General features: G+C 42.2%; 1 protein-coding gene across 3 annotated transcripts in view; it reads left to right on the top strand.

Moving 5' to 3' along the window:
* THADA (THADA armadillo repeat containing) overlaps positions 1-18,466 on the top strand; it is a 144,218-nt gene that overhangs the window by 109,329 nt on the left and 16,423 nt on the right. For all 3 annotated transcript variants that reach the window (XM_080998114.1, XM_080998113.1, XM_080998115.1), the window contains exons 32-36: positions 7,132-7,547; positions 7,806-7,927; positions 9,476-9,548; positions 10,107-10,251; positions 11,120-11,251. In XM_080998114.1, coding sequence (XP_080854240.1) covers positions 7,132-7,547; positions 7,806-7,927; positions 9,476-9,548; positions 10,107-10,251; positions 11,120-11,251 — 888 coding nt within the window. The remainder of the gene's footprint in view (positions 1-7,131; positions 7,548-7,805; positions 7,928-9,475; positions 9,549-10,106; positions 10,252-11,119; positions 11,252-18,466) is intronic.

Raw genomic sequence — 18,466 nt, 5'->3', positions numbered from 1 at the left:
GGAAGAAGATGAGGTGGAGAAAATGCTGTAGCCCAGGGGTTGCCAACATTTTTTTTACTAGTGGGCATATTCTGAATTTTGAGAAAGTGCTGAGAGCTCATCACAAAATGAACTGGGTGTGGTGTAACACACAACTGGAGAGACAACCACCGCTGACAATCTTATGCTTGCCATGGGAAGTCAGCTAGGTCTTGCGGGTCCTGGTTATGGAGATCTCTCTCTCTCTCTCTCTCTCTCTCTCTCTCTCTCTCTCTCTCTCTTTCTCTCTCTCTCTCTCTCTCTCTCTCTCTCTCTCTCTCTTTCTCTCTCTCTCTCTCTCTCTCTCTCACACACACACACACACACACACACACACACACAGAGAGATGCCGTTCCTGTCTAAGCAGCAACAGAAAGCATTCCTCAATACCAGGAAGAAATATACAAGGAAGCCATGTCACTCTCATTTCATCAAAATCACTTAAAAGGTACCTGCACATTTTGCCCCACAATTTTATTTATAGGAAGGCTAGAGGCTTCCTTTTTTATTATTTAATGGAAGCTCAGAGTCTGGGGCACCTGCCTAGGTGCACCACTGAAAGCCTTCACAGTGGTGCTATTGCCATAAACTTCCATATATTCCCTTCCTTACAACTAGCACAACAATTTTGAGGGCTGTGACACTAACCCTCTGTTGCTTAGGGTGTGGGGGGTGCATCTGTCAATCTTTGCTCAAGGATCTTCTTACCCCACCTATAACTTCACACCTACTTTCTAAATTTCCTGTGCCCCATACTTGGAGAACCACAACTTTAATCTACTTTGCCATCTTTTCTCTCAAAGTGGAGTTTCCACCACTTGGATCCTCTTTAAAGAAAACCGAACATCTAGCAGCTTCTTTCTTAATGGGAGTTTCCTCTCTCCAGTCTCATGTTTAAGCCCCTCTAGCCTTTTGGCTCCAAAGAACAGATTTGGAACACGAAGTGGAGAATGTTCTATCCCAAGCACCCACACACTCTTGGCTACTAAAAAAAAAAAAAAAAGGACAGCCGGAGTACATATTTCATCTCTTTTTATAACCGTACCCATTTTTATATAGTGATATAATAACAAGTACTATATAACTGCTGAGCCTTCTAGGTTGAACTCCCTTGGGAGTAGATGACAGCGGGCAGATTATTTAAAAACAAAGAATCAGCCCCTGTAGCCAGTGAATCCAGCTGGTCAAAGTTCTCTGTCAGTTGATACTGAACATAACACATCGGTGTATTTTTACACGGAATCATGTGTGCTTCTTTAAGTTGGTTGGGCCTTTGGAAGTTTGTGGCGCAATTTGAGCTAACTTCTGTTAATTTGGCAGTATGAAGTTGACTAGGTTTGTGGACAGTGACCATTTTTACATTAGTTTGAGCATTTCATTCCTCATGCCAGGCACTGCTTGTTTTTATGGACGTTGAGCATGACTAGCGGGTTATGACATTGCTGCTTTTCCCATCCTGCAAAGCACATGTTTTTAGAACATGAGTGGCCATCTTCTAAGCGCCACAGGCAGTTAAAGCCTGTGGCTTCCTGCACAGCATCAGGAAGACCAAATCGTGGCATAGAGCATATGTACGCATCAGCAGCTTAAAATGCTAGGTTATTTCCATTAGTGCATTTCAAGTCACATTTTTACATTGCTGTACACAATGTGGGCGGGGGTGTGTGTGTGTCTGCACCCAGTGCCCATTGCCCAATTTGCTTCCCCACACCTGCAACCAGATTCCTGTCTCAAATGTACACACCTCAGCTTAACCATGATTTGTGTTTTCAAATTGGATGGAAGCCGGTTTGAGGAAAAGCTGGTCAAACAGAAGTGTTTTTTGTTAAGCAGCAGGAAACACATGGATTGTGGCTAACACCATGTTTGTTTCATGATTGATTGATTTAATGCATCTTTATACCACCTTTTCCTACAAGGAGCTCGAGTTGGCGTGCATAGTATTCTCCCCCACCCTGTTTAATCCCCAAACAACTTTGTGAGACAGGTTAGGCTGAGGGGCAGTGATTGGCCCAAGATCACCCACTCAGTGACCTTCATGGCCAGCTGGGCATTTGAACTCAGTTCCTAGTCCAACACTACACCACACACACTGGTTTTCAATAGGTGTTTGGCTGTGAGAGTACACTGGAGCTGGAATAAACAATAATGTGCACACAGCCATAGAGTTGAGCAAACATTCTTCCCTGCCTTTCCTATCAGTCCTCTTGCCCATGGGGGCTTCTGTACAGCAGAGGTGGGCAGACTTCAAGCTTTATATTTTACTGGAACCTCAAGATCCACCAGTTAGGGCCTAGGTGCAAAAGACATTAAACAGTACATTCTGAGCAAAGCAATTTGTTTCCAGTACTAGAATGAACTGAGCTGCTCACTGTCCTTTTGAACACAAGTCTACTTCGGGTTACCCCAAGCTTTTTAAAAAAAATCAGCAGCCTCATTTAGGTGAGAAAGGTCATTTTGTGGTTGCTACTGGTAGGCAACAAGGAGTTGGGAAGCCTTGCTGGTATATTGGAAATCACTCAGTGATCTAGTGGATTCCAATCTGCCTTTTGCCCTTCCTGCATCCATCTGCATCTGTCTGTCTTGAGAGACAGTGGAAGAGTGCCATCGGGGGTAAAGTCAAACTGTTGGAGAATTACAGGACTTGTTGTAGCTGCAGAGATCAATATGGGAGAGACATGTTTTGTTGCAGATGGGGCAGATGCACCATGGCATTTCTTCACTCCGCTATAGAACACATGAGATGGGCACTTCCTCATCCTATGAGCTTCATTTTGTCACTTGATTACCATCTTAATTCCACCACTGCATTTGAATGTGCACGGCTTAAATTCAGCCAAAAATGTGAAACATTAAGCAGCTGTTGCTGTGCAGATGAAATATGGTTCACCTACTTCAGGGTCATCTGTATTTCCTAAATGGCTAAAGACTTTTTAATTTAAAAATGTCTCTGTGTTTTGTTGAAGGAGGAGAGATGGTAGATAAAAACAAACCAAGTTCTTACATCAAAGCATTTATTTCTTTTTTGTAGAAAATGTTTAATTGCCATATATTAAAAATAACTAGGCACAAATATCTTAGTTTGATATCAAAGCTCATGTAAGTACTTTGGATCTAAGTTGAGAATAGTATTTCTCAGCTCTTGATAACAAAGATGGCTTGCATTCCTGTGCAGTCCCAGTGAATTTTTGCTTGAAAAAAGCATGTCATTTTAAGTGCATGTAAATGTCACACTTTAAATAACTGTACTGTACTAAAATAGGCTATTGCATTTTTTTCATGCACTGTTTATCAACATCTTTTTATTGATTCTGAGCTTTATTTTAATAAGAATGATAGAAGTAAAACGAAAATCTGCTCTTATGGCTCAGGTCAAGGACAGTGAAGTTAATAAGCTATTTTATTTTTTAAAAATATTTTATTAAGGATTTTCTTGTTTTACAGAAGTAAGTGTAATGCCTCGTATTCCCCCCCCCCCCCCATGTAACATTTTTACAAATCCGTTTAAGTCTGAATGCCTGTGGACTTGCACCACAGCTGGGGAGATATTGGGATGCTTTGGAAACCTGGGGGTTTGCAGAAGTAAATACCTACTGAGGAAAAACTCTGACTGTTGTGTGCAACAGAAATATAAAATACACCTTACTGAGAACTGAGCATGCTTGGTAGCTGCTGAATGTTGACCATCAGTTGAAACTAGGATGAAGATGCAATGTCCTATCGAAGTGCCCTACAGCTTATAACAGATTTCCCTGACCTGGTGTCTTCGAGGTGTTGTTGGATTCCAACTCCCATCAGCCCCAGTCAACATGACCATTATTTGGGGATAATGGGAGTTGTGGTTATTATTCCATAAAATGACTGGGTCACATTTCAGGAAAGTTCTTCTTAAATAAAAATGTCTTCAGTAGCCACTTATGTCAGTGAAATTCTACTCAATATTGATGGAAAGCAGAACTCCAACGTATAGTTAGCAGAGTAAAAACACATTGCAGGATTCCCAAAAAATAGAACAGATATGAGAGACCTATTGGAATGCCTGATGTTCTTGTCCATGGAGTTTTCTTGGCAGGGATACTGGAGTGGCTTGCTGGTTCCTGCTCCAGGTGGATCACGTTTAGTCAAAACACTCCACTATGTCCTGTCCATCTTGGGTGGCCCTGCATGCCATAGCTCATAGCTTCTCTGAGTTATTCAAGCCCCTTTGCCATGACAAGGCAGTGATCCATGAAGGATCCAGCCTCTTAATGAAGTGAAAGAGGAGAGAGCAAAATATCGTCTGAAGTTCAACATCAAAAAAACGAAGATCATGGCCACTGGTCCCATCACTTCCTGACAAATAGAAGGGGAAGAAATGGAGGCAATGAGAGATTTTATTTTCTTGGGCTCCGTGATCACTGCAGATGGTGACAGCAGTCACGAAATTAAAAGACGCCTGCTTCTTGGGAGAAAAGCGATGACAAACCTCAACAGCATCTTAAAAAGCAGAGACATCACCTTGCCGACAACGGTCCATATAGTTAAAGCTATGGTTTCCCCAGTAGCGATGTATGGAAGTGATAGCTGGACCATAAAGAAGGCTGATCGCTGAAGTATTGATGCTTTTGAATTATGGTGCTGGAGGAGACTCTTGAGAGTCCCATGGACTGCAGGAAGATCAAACCTCTCCATTCTTAAGGAAATCAGCCCTGAGTGCTCACTGGAAGGACAGATCGTGAAGCTGAGGCTCCAATACTTTGGCCACCTCATGGGAAGAGAAGACTCCCTGGAAAAGACCCTGATGCTGGGAAAGATGGAGGGCACAAGGAGAAGGGGACGACAGAGGACGAGATGGTTGGACAGTGTTCTGGAAGCTACTAACATGAGTTTGACCAAACTGCGGGAGGCAGTGGAAGACAGGAGTGCCCGGCATCCTCTGGTCCATGGGGTCACGAAGAGTCAGAAATGACTAAACAACAACACTGGAATGCCAGAAACAAAGGGCTGTCTGGTTCACCATCCTGTCTTCAACAAGAGTCACCCTTATGATTTAATCCTCAGTTCTTGATTTTAAGTTTAATGGCTCTGCATCATTTTTGTTAAGATGCTAGCCAGTGATCAACCTCCAGTTGGAAAAAGCATAGCTATGTTTTAGCTATGTTTTGAAGCAACACTGTTTTTTTCTGGGCAGAATATACCTTCTGGTCATGCCCAAAGTATCAACGTGTATAATTCCCATCCTACCTTTAATATTTTTTATCTTCCTTCCTATTCCTTTTCCATCTTTCTTCATCCTGGTATAGAGAAAATGTTAACAGCCGTGCTTCCAGCAGCATAGTTTTGTCTGAACAGAAGTGCCTCTTTAATTCACCTTAAGTTACAGAGCCAGACATTTACTTTAGAAATTAATACATGTGTTGGTTTAATAAAAGTTATAGCATTGGCCAAGGAAAAGAGTTTGTTTTAAGTTAGGCAGAAGTAAATAGAAGTAGGGAAGGGTTTTTTCATCAGGGGTAGAAGCGCAGGGATTATTTACTCATTTGTAATGAGTTTTTTGTTTTTCTGGGAAAGACATTTTTGAGAAAATGTTGAGTATAAGGGAAAGTCAGAAATGTTTGGCTGTGGCTTGAGATGCTACAAACATGGAAACAGCACCCCAGAGGTCTGTGAAAACATTTGTGTTTGCTTAGTCTCCCCTTCCCCAACTAAATAGATGACCACTGGGAGCCAAAAAGGGTCTAAGCCCCTCAAATGGTGAAGTAGTTGTCTAAATCAGAGCCTAAAAAACACATATGAGCTGCTGGATGCTGGTTTCCTCATTTGCTGCCCCCAGCAGCCTTCTGAACATGTGTTTTGGACAATCCACATCTGGATTGCCTGGTTTAGGAGTTTCCAGTCTCCTGTTCTTTCACAGCAGCCACACGAAGGCTATAAGACATCTTATACAAGACATTTTGCAGTGATTGTCCATTGTCATATTAGAACAATGATTGTATCAACTGATGTAGAGTATGGACGGGGGAGAAATCTGATTCTGGAACACAAGTCTACCAATTTCACACTTTAAGAAACATGAGGAACTGAAAGAACAAAAATGGACAGATCCTCCCATCCCTAGTGTAGAGGCAGTGTTTTAGAGTGGTTAGAGCAGGGGTCAGCAAACTTTTTCAGCAGGGGGCCACTGTCCCTCAGACCTTGTGGGGGGCTGGACTATATTTTTTGGGGGGAAATGAATGAATTCCTATGCCACTCAGAGATGCATTTTAAATAAAAGGACACATTCTACTCATGTAAAAACACGCTGATTCTTGGACTGCCCGTGGGCCGAATTTAGAAGGCTATTGGGCTGGATCCGGCCCCTGGGCCTTAGTTTGCCTATCCATGGGTTAGAGTGTTGCACTAGGAAGGTTCAAATCTTCACTCAGCCCTAAAGCTTCCTGGGTGACCTTGGACCTGCCACCAGCCACCATCTCTGCCTAACTTAACTTACAGGGTGGTTGTGAAGATAAAATGGAAAGGGGGAAACCTTTATGTTCCACTTTGACCTTGGAGAAAAGGTGTGGTATGAATGGATCACAGCTGTCCATGGAGGCACAGGTCAGTTCTGTATCCAGCGCAGCTGTCTACTAGCTCCATCTGGTACACGGGCTGGGCCCCTACTTGCCTGCAGACTGTCTCGCCAGAGTGGTGCATGCTCTAGTTATCTCCCACTTGGACTACTGCAATGCACTCTACGTGGGGCTACCTTTAAAGGTGATCCAGAAGCTACAACTAATCCAGAATGCAGCAGCTAGACTGGTGACTGGGAACGGCCGCCGAGACCATATAATGCTGGTCCTGAAATATGCAAAATAATTGTTGAACTTAAAACTTGAGTAATTCTGAAGAAATAGTTCTCATTTTCGAAACATTAGTAATATATGAAGCTTGGGGAAATGCCCCTCAAAATTTGAACATACGTTCTGTTGTTAAATCATGTGGGCTTCTTATGTCATAGGAAGCAGGTAAAATATTTCACTGCTTAAATGTGCTCAAGTTTGATTGGATTGTGTTCCAAGTTTTATGAGTAATAACCAAAGACAACCTTTCCTTTTTCATTCCTCATCCCACCACCCTATCATATTTAATTCCAGGAACAGAGCTGCTCAGTTTTTGGGATAAAATAGGCACAATTATCTCAGATTCGGAACTGGCAACGGGTATCAGCTACTCTTCTGCAGTGCCAGGACTTCCTCAGTATCTCCAGAGCATCACCAAACTCTTCCTGTCGATGCTCACGGTGACTTCAGATCCTGGATTTGCAAACTACAGTTCACCCGCCAAACCGAAAACAGTAAAACCTTGTTTGTCAGTTGCACATCTGCTACGCTCTGAGTTCTGCGAAGTGCGCTTGTTGGTCTTAGAAGCGACTGTTCTGTGGCTGAAGCAAGGACATTCCAAATCTGTGTCGGAAGAACGGGGGAAAGTTCCTTTGTGTCTACTGTCTGGTTTGGAGGAGATCCTCCTTCGGATGGCTGTAAAGGAAAAGCATCCGGAATGTTTTTGCAAGGTAAAAACAGTGGTCCCCCTCTGCCATTCTGGATGCAAATACTGTAAAATTCACAGTGCTATCCAATGTGGGCAATTTTCATAGTAGATCCATTGAAATCAAATAAGCAAGTAACTTAAGTCCATCATTTTCAGCGGGTCTCTCAGCATGACTAATGTAATCTGTAAAAAACATAATAATTTTGGAGTAAATGGATCCAATTCATGCCAAATTTATTTTTATCTTTACCTTTCCCCCTCTTGTTGCTATTATATATAGATATTAGAGGCTCTATACCATACGGACCCGCAAAATGTGCTTTCAGAGACAGAAGATGCTTTAAAAATGAATGCAAGAGAATTCTTGCATTGGGTTTTGAATATTGCAGATGCTTCTGACAGGTAAATTCTTTTGTCTTTTTTATATTTACTGATTGCAGATTGCCAAGTGAAAATAAACTGATGTCAGAGGGTGAGAGAGGAGAAATATTTGTGCTCTCACTGTCTTGTTAAGCCCCAGACATTGTCATATTTTTAATAATTCGCCTCTATGGTATTTTTAATACATACTCAGAAGTCCATAGCTAAGGCTAAGAAGTGATGAATCGTCTAAATGAATTACAGGCTGAACAGAAAGCTGAGTGGCTCCTCTGGTTCTCTTTTTCACCAGCATCTTCATGTTTAAAATGGTAAATCAGTGTTTCAGGGCAATGGTTATTGCTGTATCATAAAGCTGGGATCGCAGGAGGCCTGTTTTTCTTTTCTTTTTTGAGATCTGAATTTTGAATCTATATTGTAAAATTAACTAATAAATTACCTTGTCCATATTTTTATTCTATTTCATAAAATTTATATATCACTTGATTGCAAAGCAGCCCTCAAAGGGTTTTACGAGACATAGTTATGAGTGCTACCAACAAATCTGGTATTCAACTTGCCGTTTGGTGAAGGAATCCATCACTTCCTACTGTCTGTCATGGGCCATTCATATCTTTCAGGTTAGATTTGGCAGGTGTATCAACTTTTCTACCGTAGAACTTTAAAACTGCTGGTATTTTTCTGCAGATCTTCCATTTGACCACTAGATCTGCTTTTATGACAACATTCTTCCTCTAGCCCTTTTTATAGAAAACAGGTTATCGGGGCATGCATCTTACTACACACGTTTGCACTGGTTGTTAACGACAACAACAATTTTATTATTTATACCCTGCCCATTTAACTGGGTTGCCCCAGCCATCGCCAGACATTAAAAACTTCCCAATACAGGGCTGCCTTCAGATGTTTTTGGAAAGTTGTATAGTTGTTTATCTGTTTGGCATCTGATGGGAGGGCGATTCACAGGGCGGGGCTCTATAGAACTTTCCATCATCTTAGATACAGTGGTACCTCGGGTTACATACGCTTCAGGTTACATACGCTTCAGGTTACAGACTCCGCTAACCCAGAAATAGTGCTTCAGGTTAAGAACTTTGCTTCAGGATGAGAACAGAAATCGTGCTGTGGCGGCGTGGCGGCAGCAGGAGGCCCCATTAGCTAAAGTGGTGCTTCAGGTTAAGAACAGTTTCAGGTTAAGTACGGACCTCCGGAACGTATTAAATACTTAACCCGAGGTAACCACTGTAGTTTGGTTTCTAAGAGGAGGAGGGTTTGTCATACTTCAGTGCAATTCTATATCCACAAGGCGCAACCTCATGCCTAAGCAAAAGTTTTTCTTCTGGTTGTATATTGACATGCAGAGCAGCTGTAACAAATGGGACTGTTAGATTTCATCCTGACTTATGCTAATAAAGCATATTGTGTGTAACAAGTGAAAATGAGAATCTCATTTTCACTTGTTACACACAATATGCTGCTAAACTGCTTGCCAGTTGACTTGCATTTTGCTGTAGCTTTGACATTTATTTCACACTTACGTTTGTGGATCTGTGTTAATCTTTTATTTTGCAGCATTGAAATTCAAAGTATATCCCTCAAATTTGCCTCAGAGTTGGTCATCCATCTTGTCCAAGATCAGCAGGAGGTAAGGAAATCTCATTTAACAATCATGTCTGCATCAGATTTACTATGACTATACATTAAGAGTTTCCGTTCTGCAGGTTCATTTTGATGAACCCATAAAGTTAATTGCTTCATATATAGAAAACCTGAGATTATGACTTCAGTGCATGAACAAGTACTACACTGAAGACCAATGGCAGAATTGATTTGATGTTAATTGTCTCAGAACAATTAACAAAGGAGTCCACTGCTGATTTATGCAGTGCTGTTTTAGTTTTTATTCTTTTAAAGCAGTGGTGGTGAACTCCCATCTGTTGTGCCAAATTTGATTTTCTTTCTTTCTTTCATTCATTCTTTCTTTCTTTTGTCAAAAGCAAAGCAATGATTTTGGTTTCCTTTTCTGTGTCAAACGAATTGCTGGTTCTGTGGAAACTGAATGTCACATTTTGTGTTTATTATTACTTTTTAGTTCCTGTCTTAGTGCCAGTTTTAGTATAGCGCTTGACCCTTCTTGTTTACTCTAATTTCCAGTTTACAAGGATACTTCAGGCTTTTAAAGCCAGTATTAATTTTCTTATAGGAGGTGAAATCAGAGATGAAGCAGTGGATTGGCATAGTCACTTCCTTCTGCGGAGATGAACAGCAAACAGATCTCCGATTAGCTGCTGCAGAGATTCTTGTGAGCATTACGCCATTTTTTCTGACCAGTCAAAAGCTTCTGTTGGGTAAGTAAATAGAATTAAGCACTATGACCACAAACAAGCCAAAATTAAGCTTCTAAATTTCACTCATTTCAGTGAGAGAACAAATCACATGATAAACTCACACACCAAAATCAGCAGAATATATGCTTAATTTTCAGTTGGCTTGCCGCCTATGTTTATGTTTGGAAGCAGGAAGAGGCCTGATAAATCTTAAGGATGTGCATATGTTATATAGGGAACAACTGTGACTTTGTGGTAGAGCACCTGATCCTCTGCACAGGAAGATCTGTCCTCTCAGTAGAAAATGGGCCTATCTGCATGGTATGATTTGCTGTAACAGTGCTTTATAGCATTCGACTATGCTTAATATTTTTAATTTATTCAAACAATTTCTAACTCACTTTCAATGAAATGAATGGCCCCAGGGCAAGGCACATTAAAACTAATGAAATATACAATTAAACAACCTCAGCTGGGCGGAAGAGCGAGTAAAGCAAAATAACCAACCTAAACATCAAAATACTGAGCGAATAGATGTGTCTTCAGCTAGCACTAGAAACTTGACAAAGTCAGTGTCAGCAGACTTTGTGGCAGCAGAACAGGGCGCCAGTTGTAAAATGTCTTCTCTTTAGCTTTTTTATTTTAAAATTTTGATCCCCCCCCCCAATTTGTCAGCTATGCACATTTTACAAATACAAAAACCTTCCTTGGAGGTTTTTAAGCAGAGGTTGTTTGTCCGTCTGCCATGGATGCTTTAGCTGAGATTCCTGCATTGCAGGGGGTTGGACTAGATGACCCTTGGGTCCCTTCCAACTCTTAAGATTCTATGATTCTGGTGGTGTTGTTTTTTTAAAAAAAATTCCTAACATTTCTTTTTGTAAATACTTAGGTCTGTCTGATACATTACACCTTTGGAGATGTGTTGTTCAGCTGTTGCAGAGTGAAGAGCAGATAGTAAGGAATACCGTTGCTGGCGTTATAAGACAAGCTCAATCCCAGGAAAATATCTCTAGGAAAACAGGTATGAAATTATTATTCTTCACCATCAACCATCAGTACTTGTGAAAGAGATTCACTGCACGTGTCAATGTGTCTAGGTTGATATTGTTAGCAGGTATGACACAAGCTGCAGAAAGAAGCTTTGTGTTTATAGTACAATATCTCAATATCATTTCCCCCCTCTTCTTAACTGTGTGTGAGAATTATTCCTCTGCAGGGAGAATTATTCCTCTGGGCTGCTGGATGGCTCTGGGCTAGATACTCCCTAGGAAACTCCTGGCTGGCTTATCTTCCTGACCAGCAGGTGTCTCCAGCACCACCTGGCTATCCTGGCAGAGGAGGAATAGATGGCAGTGGAACCATGCCTTTCTATCATCTCCCTCTAGGCTTGTCTGCGACTCAGCAGCTGGCACAATCAGGACGTTGTGAGGCTGGTTTGGCCACAGCTGCAGCCTCCCATTGTGTGCCAGAGGACCTCATCCCAGCTGGCATGCGGGGGGTGGGGGTGGGTCATCATCCAGGAATCTCTCCGGTAGTTCTGCGTCTGCAGCTCAGTTTTAGGATGATGAAGGGTGTGGCTTACAAGTTGGGATTGGTGGGGGAAGGATGGGTTTGATGGGAGTTGAAATCCAACAATATCTGGAGGTCCACAGGTCTCCCACCCATTGACTGTTGGCAAGGGTCACCTCACCCCTTGTTTCCCTGTGTTTATTTTGCACTCTTCATGTTGGAAAAGCGCATATTTGTGTGTGTGTGTGTGTGTGTGTGTGTGTGGCTGCTGAATGCTGTATCTAAATTCATCCACTCTCATTAGCTTGATTGATTCAGAAAGTCTTCTGTTTAATTGAAAATATTTGTGCCCCACTTTTCTCAGCCTCGCTCCAGTATATCTGAAGGAGCGTTTCCACCCCCATCGTTCTACCCGGACACTGAGGTCCAGCTCTGAGGGCCTTCTGGCGGTTCCCTCCCTGCGAGAAGTGAGGTTACAGGGAACCAGGCAGAGGGTCTTCTCGGTAGTGGCGCCCTCCCTGTGGAACGCCCTCCCACCAGATGTCAAAGAGAACAACAACTACCAGACTTTTAGAAGACATCTGAAGGCAGCCCTGTTTAGGGAAGCTTTTAATGTTTGATGTATTACAGTATTTTAATATTTTTTTGGAAGCTGCCCAGAGTCGCTGGGGAGGCCCAGCCAGATGGGCGGGGTATAAATAATAAAATTATTATTATTATTATTATTATTATTATTATTATTATTATTATCATCATATAGTCCAAGGCCTCTTACAAGAAATAATAAAGTACAATAAAGCAGCAATATACAAACAGCAAAAAAGAGGCATGTAGTAAAAACATTGTAAGGATAGCATACATTTCGGTAGTAGCGCCTTTTCTTTAGAATTGCTTTGCTTCTGAACCGATGCAGGTGCTGAGACTGATGTTATTTCAGATCTACTAGAAACTTATTCTCTCCGGCCTTTGCTGAACATTCATACCAATTTGGCATACTCACTTAATATACCTGTTTTGCCCTAATGTTGGCTGCTGTTTTATTTATTCTGCAAGTAAGTTTTGACATAACTTTAAGGTTCATTTGTTTGTTTACACTGCCTTGTGATGTTTACAAGAAAAGCTCTATGGCAAGTGTTTCAATAACTAAATACCGGTAATAATAGGATCCTACCAGAAAAAAACAAATTATTTCCTTAAATAGGAAATAGAAAGGTATTAATCCTGTAACGGAAGACCAGTAAGGTTAGGGGGAGGCTAATGTTTGGGTGCAGCCACAGAGGTCTGGTTTTGTTGTGAAATCTGGTGAGAGCATTTGCTTAGGTGAAGTAAAAAGTAAGAAGGCTCCGAGTGTTGACCCCTTTTCCACTCATGAAGTCAGGCGTGCTTCTCCTTTCAGGGTGTGAGTTCAGAAAAAGGATTTCCAACCCTGTAATACTCATACAAACCTGAATCCTTAGCACATGATGGTGTTGGTTCAGACAAAGAAGTAACTGTAAACAAGGCTTTGTTCTCTGCACACAATGGTAAGCAACTATATAGAAACCATTGTGCTTATCTAAATATTTAAGTTGTGTCTTAGCTCCTGAAGAATGTGGCTTCTTTTCTGTATCACAAAACCTGAATGGGCTGTGCCACTCCTCACCTGGTAAGGATATAGTGTCATGTCTGAAGCCCCAGACAGTAAACTGAAACTGAGCTGAAATGACTACACATCTCCCTGCTTTGTACACCTACCATCATGTGTCTCAATTGATTACGCAGCTATATCTCCAAGCCCATTGTTGTCTGTTGCTTCCCACATATTTCTATCTGTGTCTTTCCTAAGAAAGTAGAAAAGTGGAACTAGCCTTGAATATGTTTTGCTAGAAAACTGCCAAGGCCTGCAATGTTTCTGATACTTGCTAACACATTGGAAATCATCTTCCAACCCACATAAGATGCTCTGGTTTCCGCTGTGCATAGTCCTGACAAAGAAAAGAGGTGCTGGGACTGTAACTTTAACAGTACCAATAAATGTCTCAGTGTTCATTGTGTCATGATTGTATTACTACCACACACTCATGTTTAAAGTTTAAAGTATATATTGGCCTAACTACATATACCCACCAGTTTGGCCAAGCACTCCTAAGTTTGGTATACAGGGAGGGAATACCATATTGCCTTCAGGGTCTCGCAGCCTCACCCAGAAACCTTCGCAAGGTGTTGGTTGCCAGCCTTTCAGCCAATGAATTACTCTAGAACAGGGGTAGGCAACCTAGGGCCCGGGGGCCGGATGTGGCCCAATCGCCTTCTCAATCCGGCCCACAGACAGTCCGGGAATCAGTGTGTTTTTACATGAGTAGAATGTGTCCTTTTATTTAAAATGCATCTCTGGGTTATTTGTGGGGCATAGGAAATTGTTGATTCCCCCCCCAAAAAAAAAATATAGTCCAGGCCACCATATGGTCTGAGGGACGGTGGACCAGCCCACGGCTGAAAAAGGTTGCTGACCCCTGATCTAGAATCCCTAGAAACACCATCCTCTGATCAGAAAGCTCTTTCCCTGATGCCTGATATTTTTATTTATTTGTTTGTTTTGTTAAATTTCTATTCCGCCTGTCGTCCAAGGATCACAGGACAGTTTACAGTATTAAAAACACAAAATTGCCTAACATAGTAACATCTATAAGGGCTTTATCAATTAGCTGCGGTATAAATATTATATACCTGCTCAAGGACATTTTCCCCTGTTCCTGCTTGATATGTCTACTGGTTAATTCCCAACACCTGAAAACAGGACTGCTGGAATTTGCCCAGGAGAAATTGGGCTGAAATGTAAGGAGGGAATCCCAAGTCCACCACTTCCATGCCTGGCATCCTTCTCAGGTTGGGCTGTGTGTTATAAAGCCAGACACCCCATGGAAATAACTAGCATCATCTCAGAACCACAACCAGTTTCACTGTGTGTGCATAAGAGTCAGTTGCTTCCTTCCTGGAAGGTTCCAAACCTTCCAGCAATCTTAGGTAAGACATTGCCCCAGGGCAGCTGGCACGTAGGAGAAGAGCGTCAGTGGTTGGTGAGTCTTTCTCCATCAGGTCTCTTGGTCAGGGGGGGGGGGGTAGCGCACCTGAAACAGATAGAAGGGTCCTTTATAATATCCCATTGGATCTCCTGCAGCTGGGGACTGGGATAATTTGTTCTCTGCTATTGGTTAGTGGGGGCATTTACAGAGTGCGTGCAGTTAGGCTTGTTTTTCACAGTTGCGATGCCCTCTCCATTTGTTCGGAATGTTGGAACATTCTACAAGCTTGAGAATTGGTCTTGAACCGGCTGCTAGGCAACAGAAAATCTGCCCAGCAACAGGAGACTTTATAAAAAGGGCATGTGGTCAGCAAGGGTCAGAGAGAGTGAAAAGTGTTAGTGTGTAAATGAGCATTGAGTCAGCATTAGGTCTCTGGCCAGATGGCTGGAAGAGGAAAGGATTATGTTATTTTATCAATATTCAACCAGTGTAAATTTTTCTTAATAGTAAAGATACTCAATTAAAAAGGAAACTCTGCTGCAAGTCTATTAAAAGAAGAAAACCCAAGAATAAATGCTGCACACACTTCAACCCGGAGGTTCCTTCAGAATGAGCCTAGTAGATGTTATATTTTCAGAAAGACTGTATGCAGACGGCGGGCCCTAAATACTGTCTTGATTGGAGACAGTGTCGTGCCCATGTCATCTTTTCTTTCTTTTTCCTTTTTTGACAGGAAATATGTTTAATATGAGAAGTCTACAGAAACACTTTGTTAGCAGCCGCAGATCTTCTGCAGAACATCGATGTATCCTGATGGCAACTCTTAAATTCTCTCAGAATTACCAGAGAGCTAGTTGCATTCACTTTCATATCACAGATGCAGAGCTGCGTGTTTACTCAAACCGAACAGACTCAGGTTTTCATCAGCTATGCATTAGGAGGACACAGGCTTATATTAACATACATTTCAATTTGCTGAAGAGTTTATGAGCCGCACAGTGGTCTCTGGCATGCAAGAAGTCAAAGAGTTCCTCTGTACACTTTGAGCATTGTTGTTGTTTAGTTGTTTAGTCGTGTCCAACTCTTCGTGACCCCATGGACCAGAGCACGCCAGGCACTCTTGTCTTCCACTGCCTCCCACAGTTTGGTCAAACTCATGCTGGTAGCTTTGAGAATACTGTCCAACCATCTTGTCCTCTGTCATCCCCTTCTCCTTGAGACCTCCATCTTTCCCAACATCAGGGTTTTTTCCAGGGAGTCTTCTCTTCTCATGAGGTGGCCAAAGTATTGGAACCTCAGCTTCACGATCTGTCCTTCCAGTGAGCACTCAGGGCTGATTTCCTTCAGAATGGATAGGTTTGATCTTCTTGCAGTCCATGGGACTCTCAAGAGTCTCTTCCAGTACCATAATTCAAAAGCATCAATTCTTCAGCTATTAGCCTTCTTTATGGTCCAGCTCTCACTTCCATACATCACTACTGGGAAAACCATAGCTTGAACTATACGGACCTTTGTTGGCGAGATGTCTCTGCTTTTTAAGATGCTGTCTAGGTTTGTCATTGCTTTTCTCCCAAGAAGCAGGCGTCTTTTAATTTCATGACTGCTATCTAGTGAAGTGGGCCCTCATCCTTCAGAGCTTGTGCTACAATGAATCTACAGTAATATTGTTGACCATCCATAGGGGAGATCCACTCGCACTGCGTGGTGTGTTTGATGGCTGTCTGGGCTGGGGCTGTCTGTGAACAAATCACAGTAGGAGGGAGTTCTCTTTGTAGAAAAGATTTCAAAAACGCAGGGCCAAAATATTCTGTAATCTTACATCATTTGAATTGTGTGTTTTTAAAAGAGAGGAAGCTATATGTAAGCTTTGTTTGTTTCTGATATCAGTCGGATTTAAGATGGCAAGAAGACTGTAAACCTCTACCATCCAAATAAAGAATTTCCCAGTTTGGTAAAGAGACTGGGTGCTGGAGAAGCCAACCGTGGCCTAACTCTGCAAAACAGTTTTATACTCAAGGCAAAAAAATAGAAGAAATCTGAGTGCATGACTTGCCTTGCTATTACAGCAGACGCTTAGGCCCCTGAGTTGCTTTGCTAATCTCTGACATGTAATACCCTGTTTTTGTAACCCAGAATGAGAGTGTGTTAAAACCACAGCATGAACTACAAGATGAAACAATATAGTTAATAGACTGTGGGTGTAGGAGGACTATTTTATCTAGACTAAAATGTAGAGAGATTAGAGTCCGGTTGTGTCTTCTGAACCTTAAAAATAAATTGGTGATATAAGACAGCTGGAAGTTTGGAAATCACACTTGCTCGTCATGACTTGATGACATCTTCTGTGGTGGCAGTGATGAGTTCCAGGGCTAATGTCTAACATTGCAAAGACTCTCCTATCTCCTGTCTTCCTTTTAAGTGATTTACTAGATCTCCCAAGGGTGTGTAAGTGTGAAAAGCCTCTGCTCAGATGGGCATTGATACTAGAGGAGGGTTTAGGAGAGGAAGGTGAGAAGGCTGTGTAAACTGGGGTTGTGGAGTTAAAAGGCAGCCAGGTTTCACCCCTTCTTTGGACTATAGAAACTGGTATGCTTCAGCCCCACCAGTCTTGTTGGCCAGAAATATTGGGACAAATTTATGATGCTGAATGAAGAAGATGCTGCACATTCTTGCCATTAAATAAATGCACTGTAAGCAGAATTATGAAAAAAGGCAAATAAGGTTGCTTTCTTAATTTACTTTTTTACCACCATTAGAAAATCTTGACTGTAGATTCCTGAGTGTTTTTGCGCAGGGATGTGCATGTGTGTACATGCTGTATCACTTGGGATGTTTTGTCCCAAGCACTGCTGTGCAGTGGAAGGGTGGTTCAGCAAAACAGTAAGGTTTGAAGGACAGGAATTGTGCATTGTTCTTTTTCCTGGAAGCCCTCCCTGATTTTCTCCCCCCCCCCCCCCCCGTTTTGGAAAACAGTGTCTGCCTTTATAAAAACATAAATGTAATTTTTTCCCCAAATTCTGAGACTTTTGCAGATGAATTCTGCAACTGACAGTCACTTAGTACCTTTAAAAACTAGGTCTTTATGGCATAAGCCCATTTCGGCAACTGCATGATTTTGTCCTTGGTTTAGTAAAGGTAAAGGGACCCCTGACCATTAGGTCCAGTCGTGGCTGACTCTGGGGTTGCAGCGCTCATCTCGCTTTATTGGCCGAGGGAGCCGGCGTACAGCTTCCAGGTCATGTGGCCAGCATGACTAAGCCGCTTCTGGCGAACCAGAGCAGCGCACGGAAACGCTGTTTACCTTGCCGCCGGAGCGGTACCTATTTATCTACTTGCACTTTGACGTGCTTTCGAACTGCTAGGTTGGCAGGAGCAGGGACCGAGCAACGGGAGCTCGCCCCGTCACGGGGATTCGAACCGCCAACCTTCTGATCAGCAAATCCTGGGCTCTGTGGTTTAACCCACAGAGCCACCCACGTCCCTTGATTTACACAGCTATAAAAAATAAAATGAACAAAAGGCCACAAAATGCAAAAGGTAGTTTGCCACCCATTTATAAGCAAAGCTCAGATATATCCAAGATAAGTACAATGACCATGAACATTAATTTGAGCTTTGCATTGAAATGTCACATGATGTAGCTCTTGCATTTCATGACCTTGCATAAGCTTCTGTTTACACCTTTTTTTCACTATGCCAACTGTGGATAACACTCCATGCATCTA

This window comes from Podarcis pityusensis, assembly GCF_964106645.2.
Source record: "Podarcis pityusensis genome assembly, chromosome: 3".
Taxonomy (NCBI): Eukaryota; Metazoa; Chordata; class Lepidosauria; order Squamata; family Lacertidae; genus Podarcis; species Podarcis pityusensis.
Note: the sequence above shows the minus strand (reverse complement) of the source record. Positions and strands in the feature narration are given on the sequence as shown.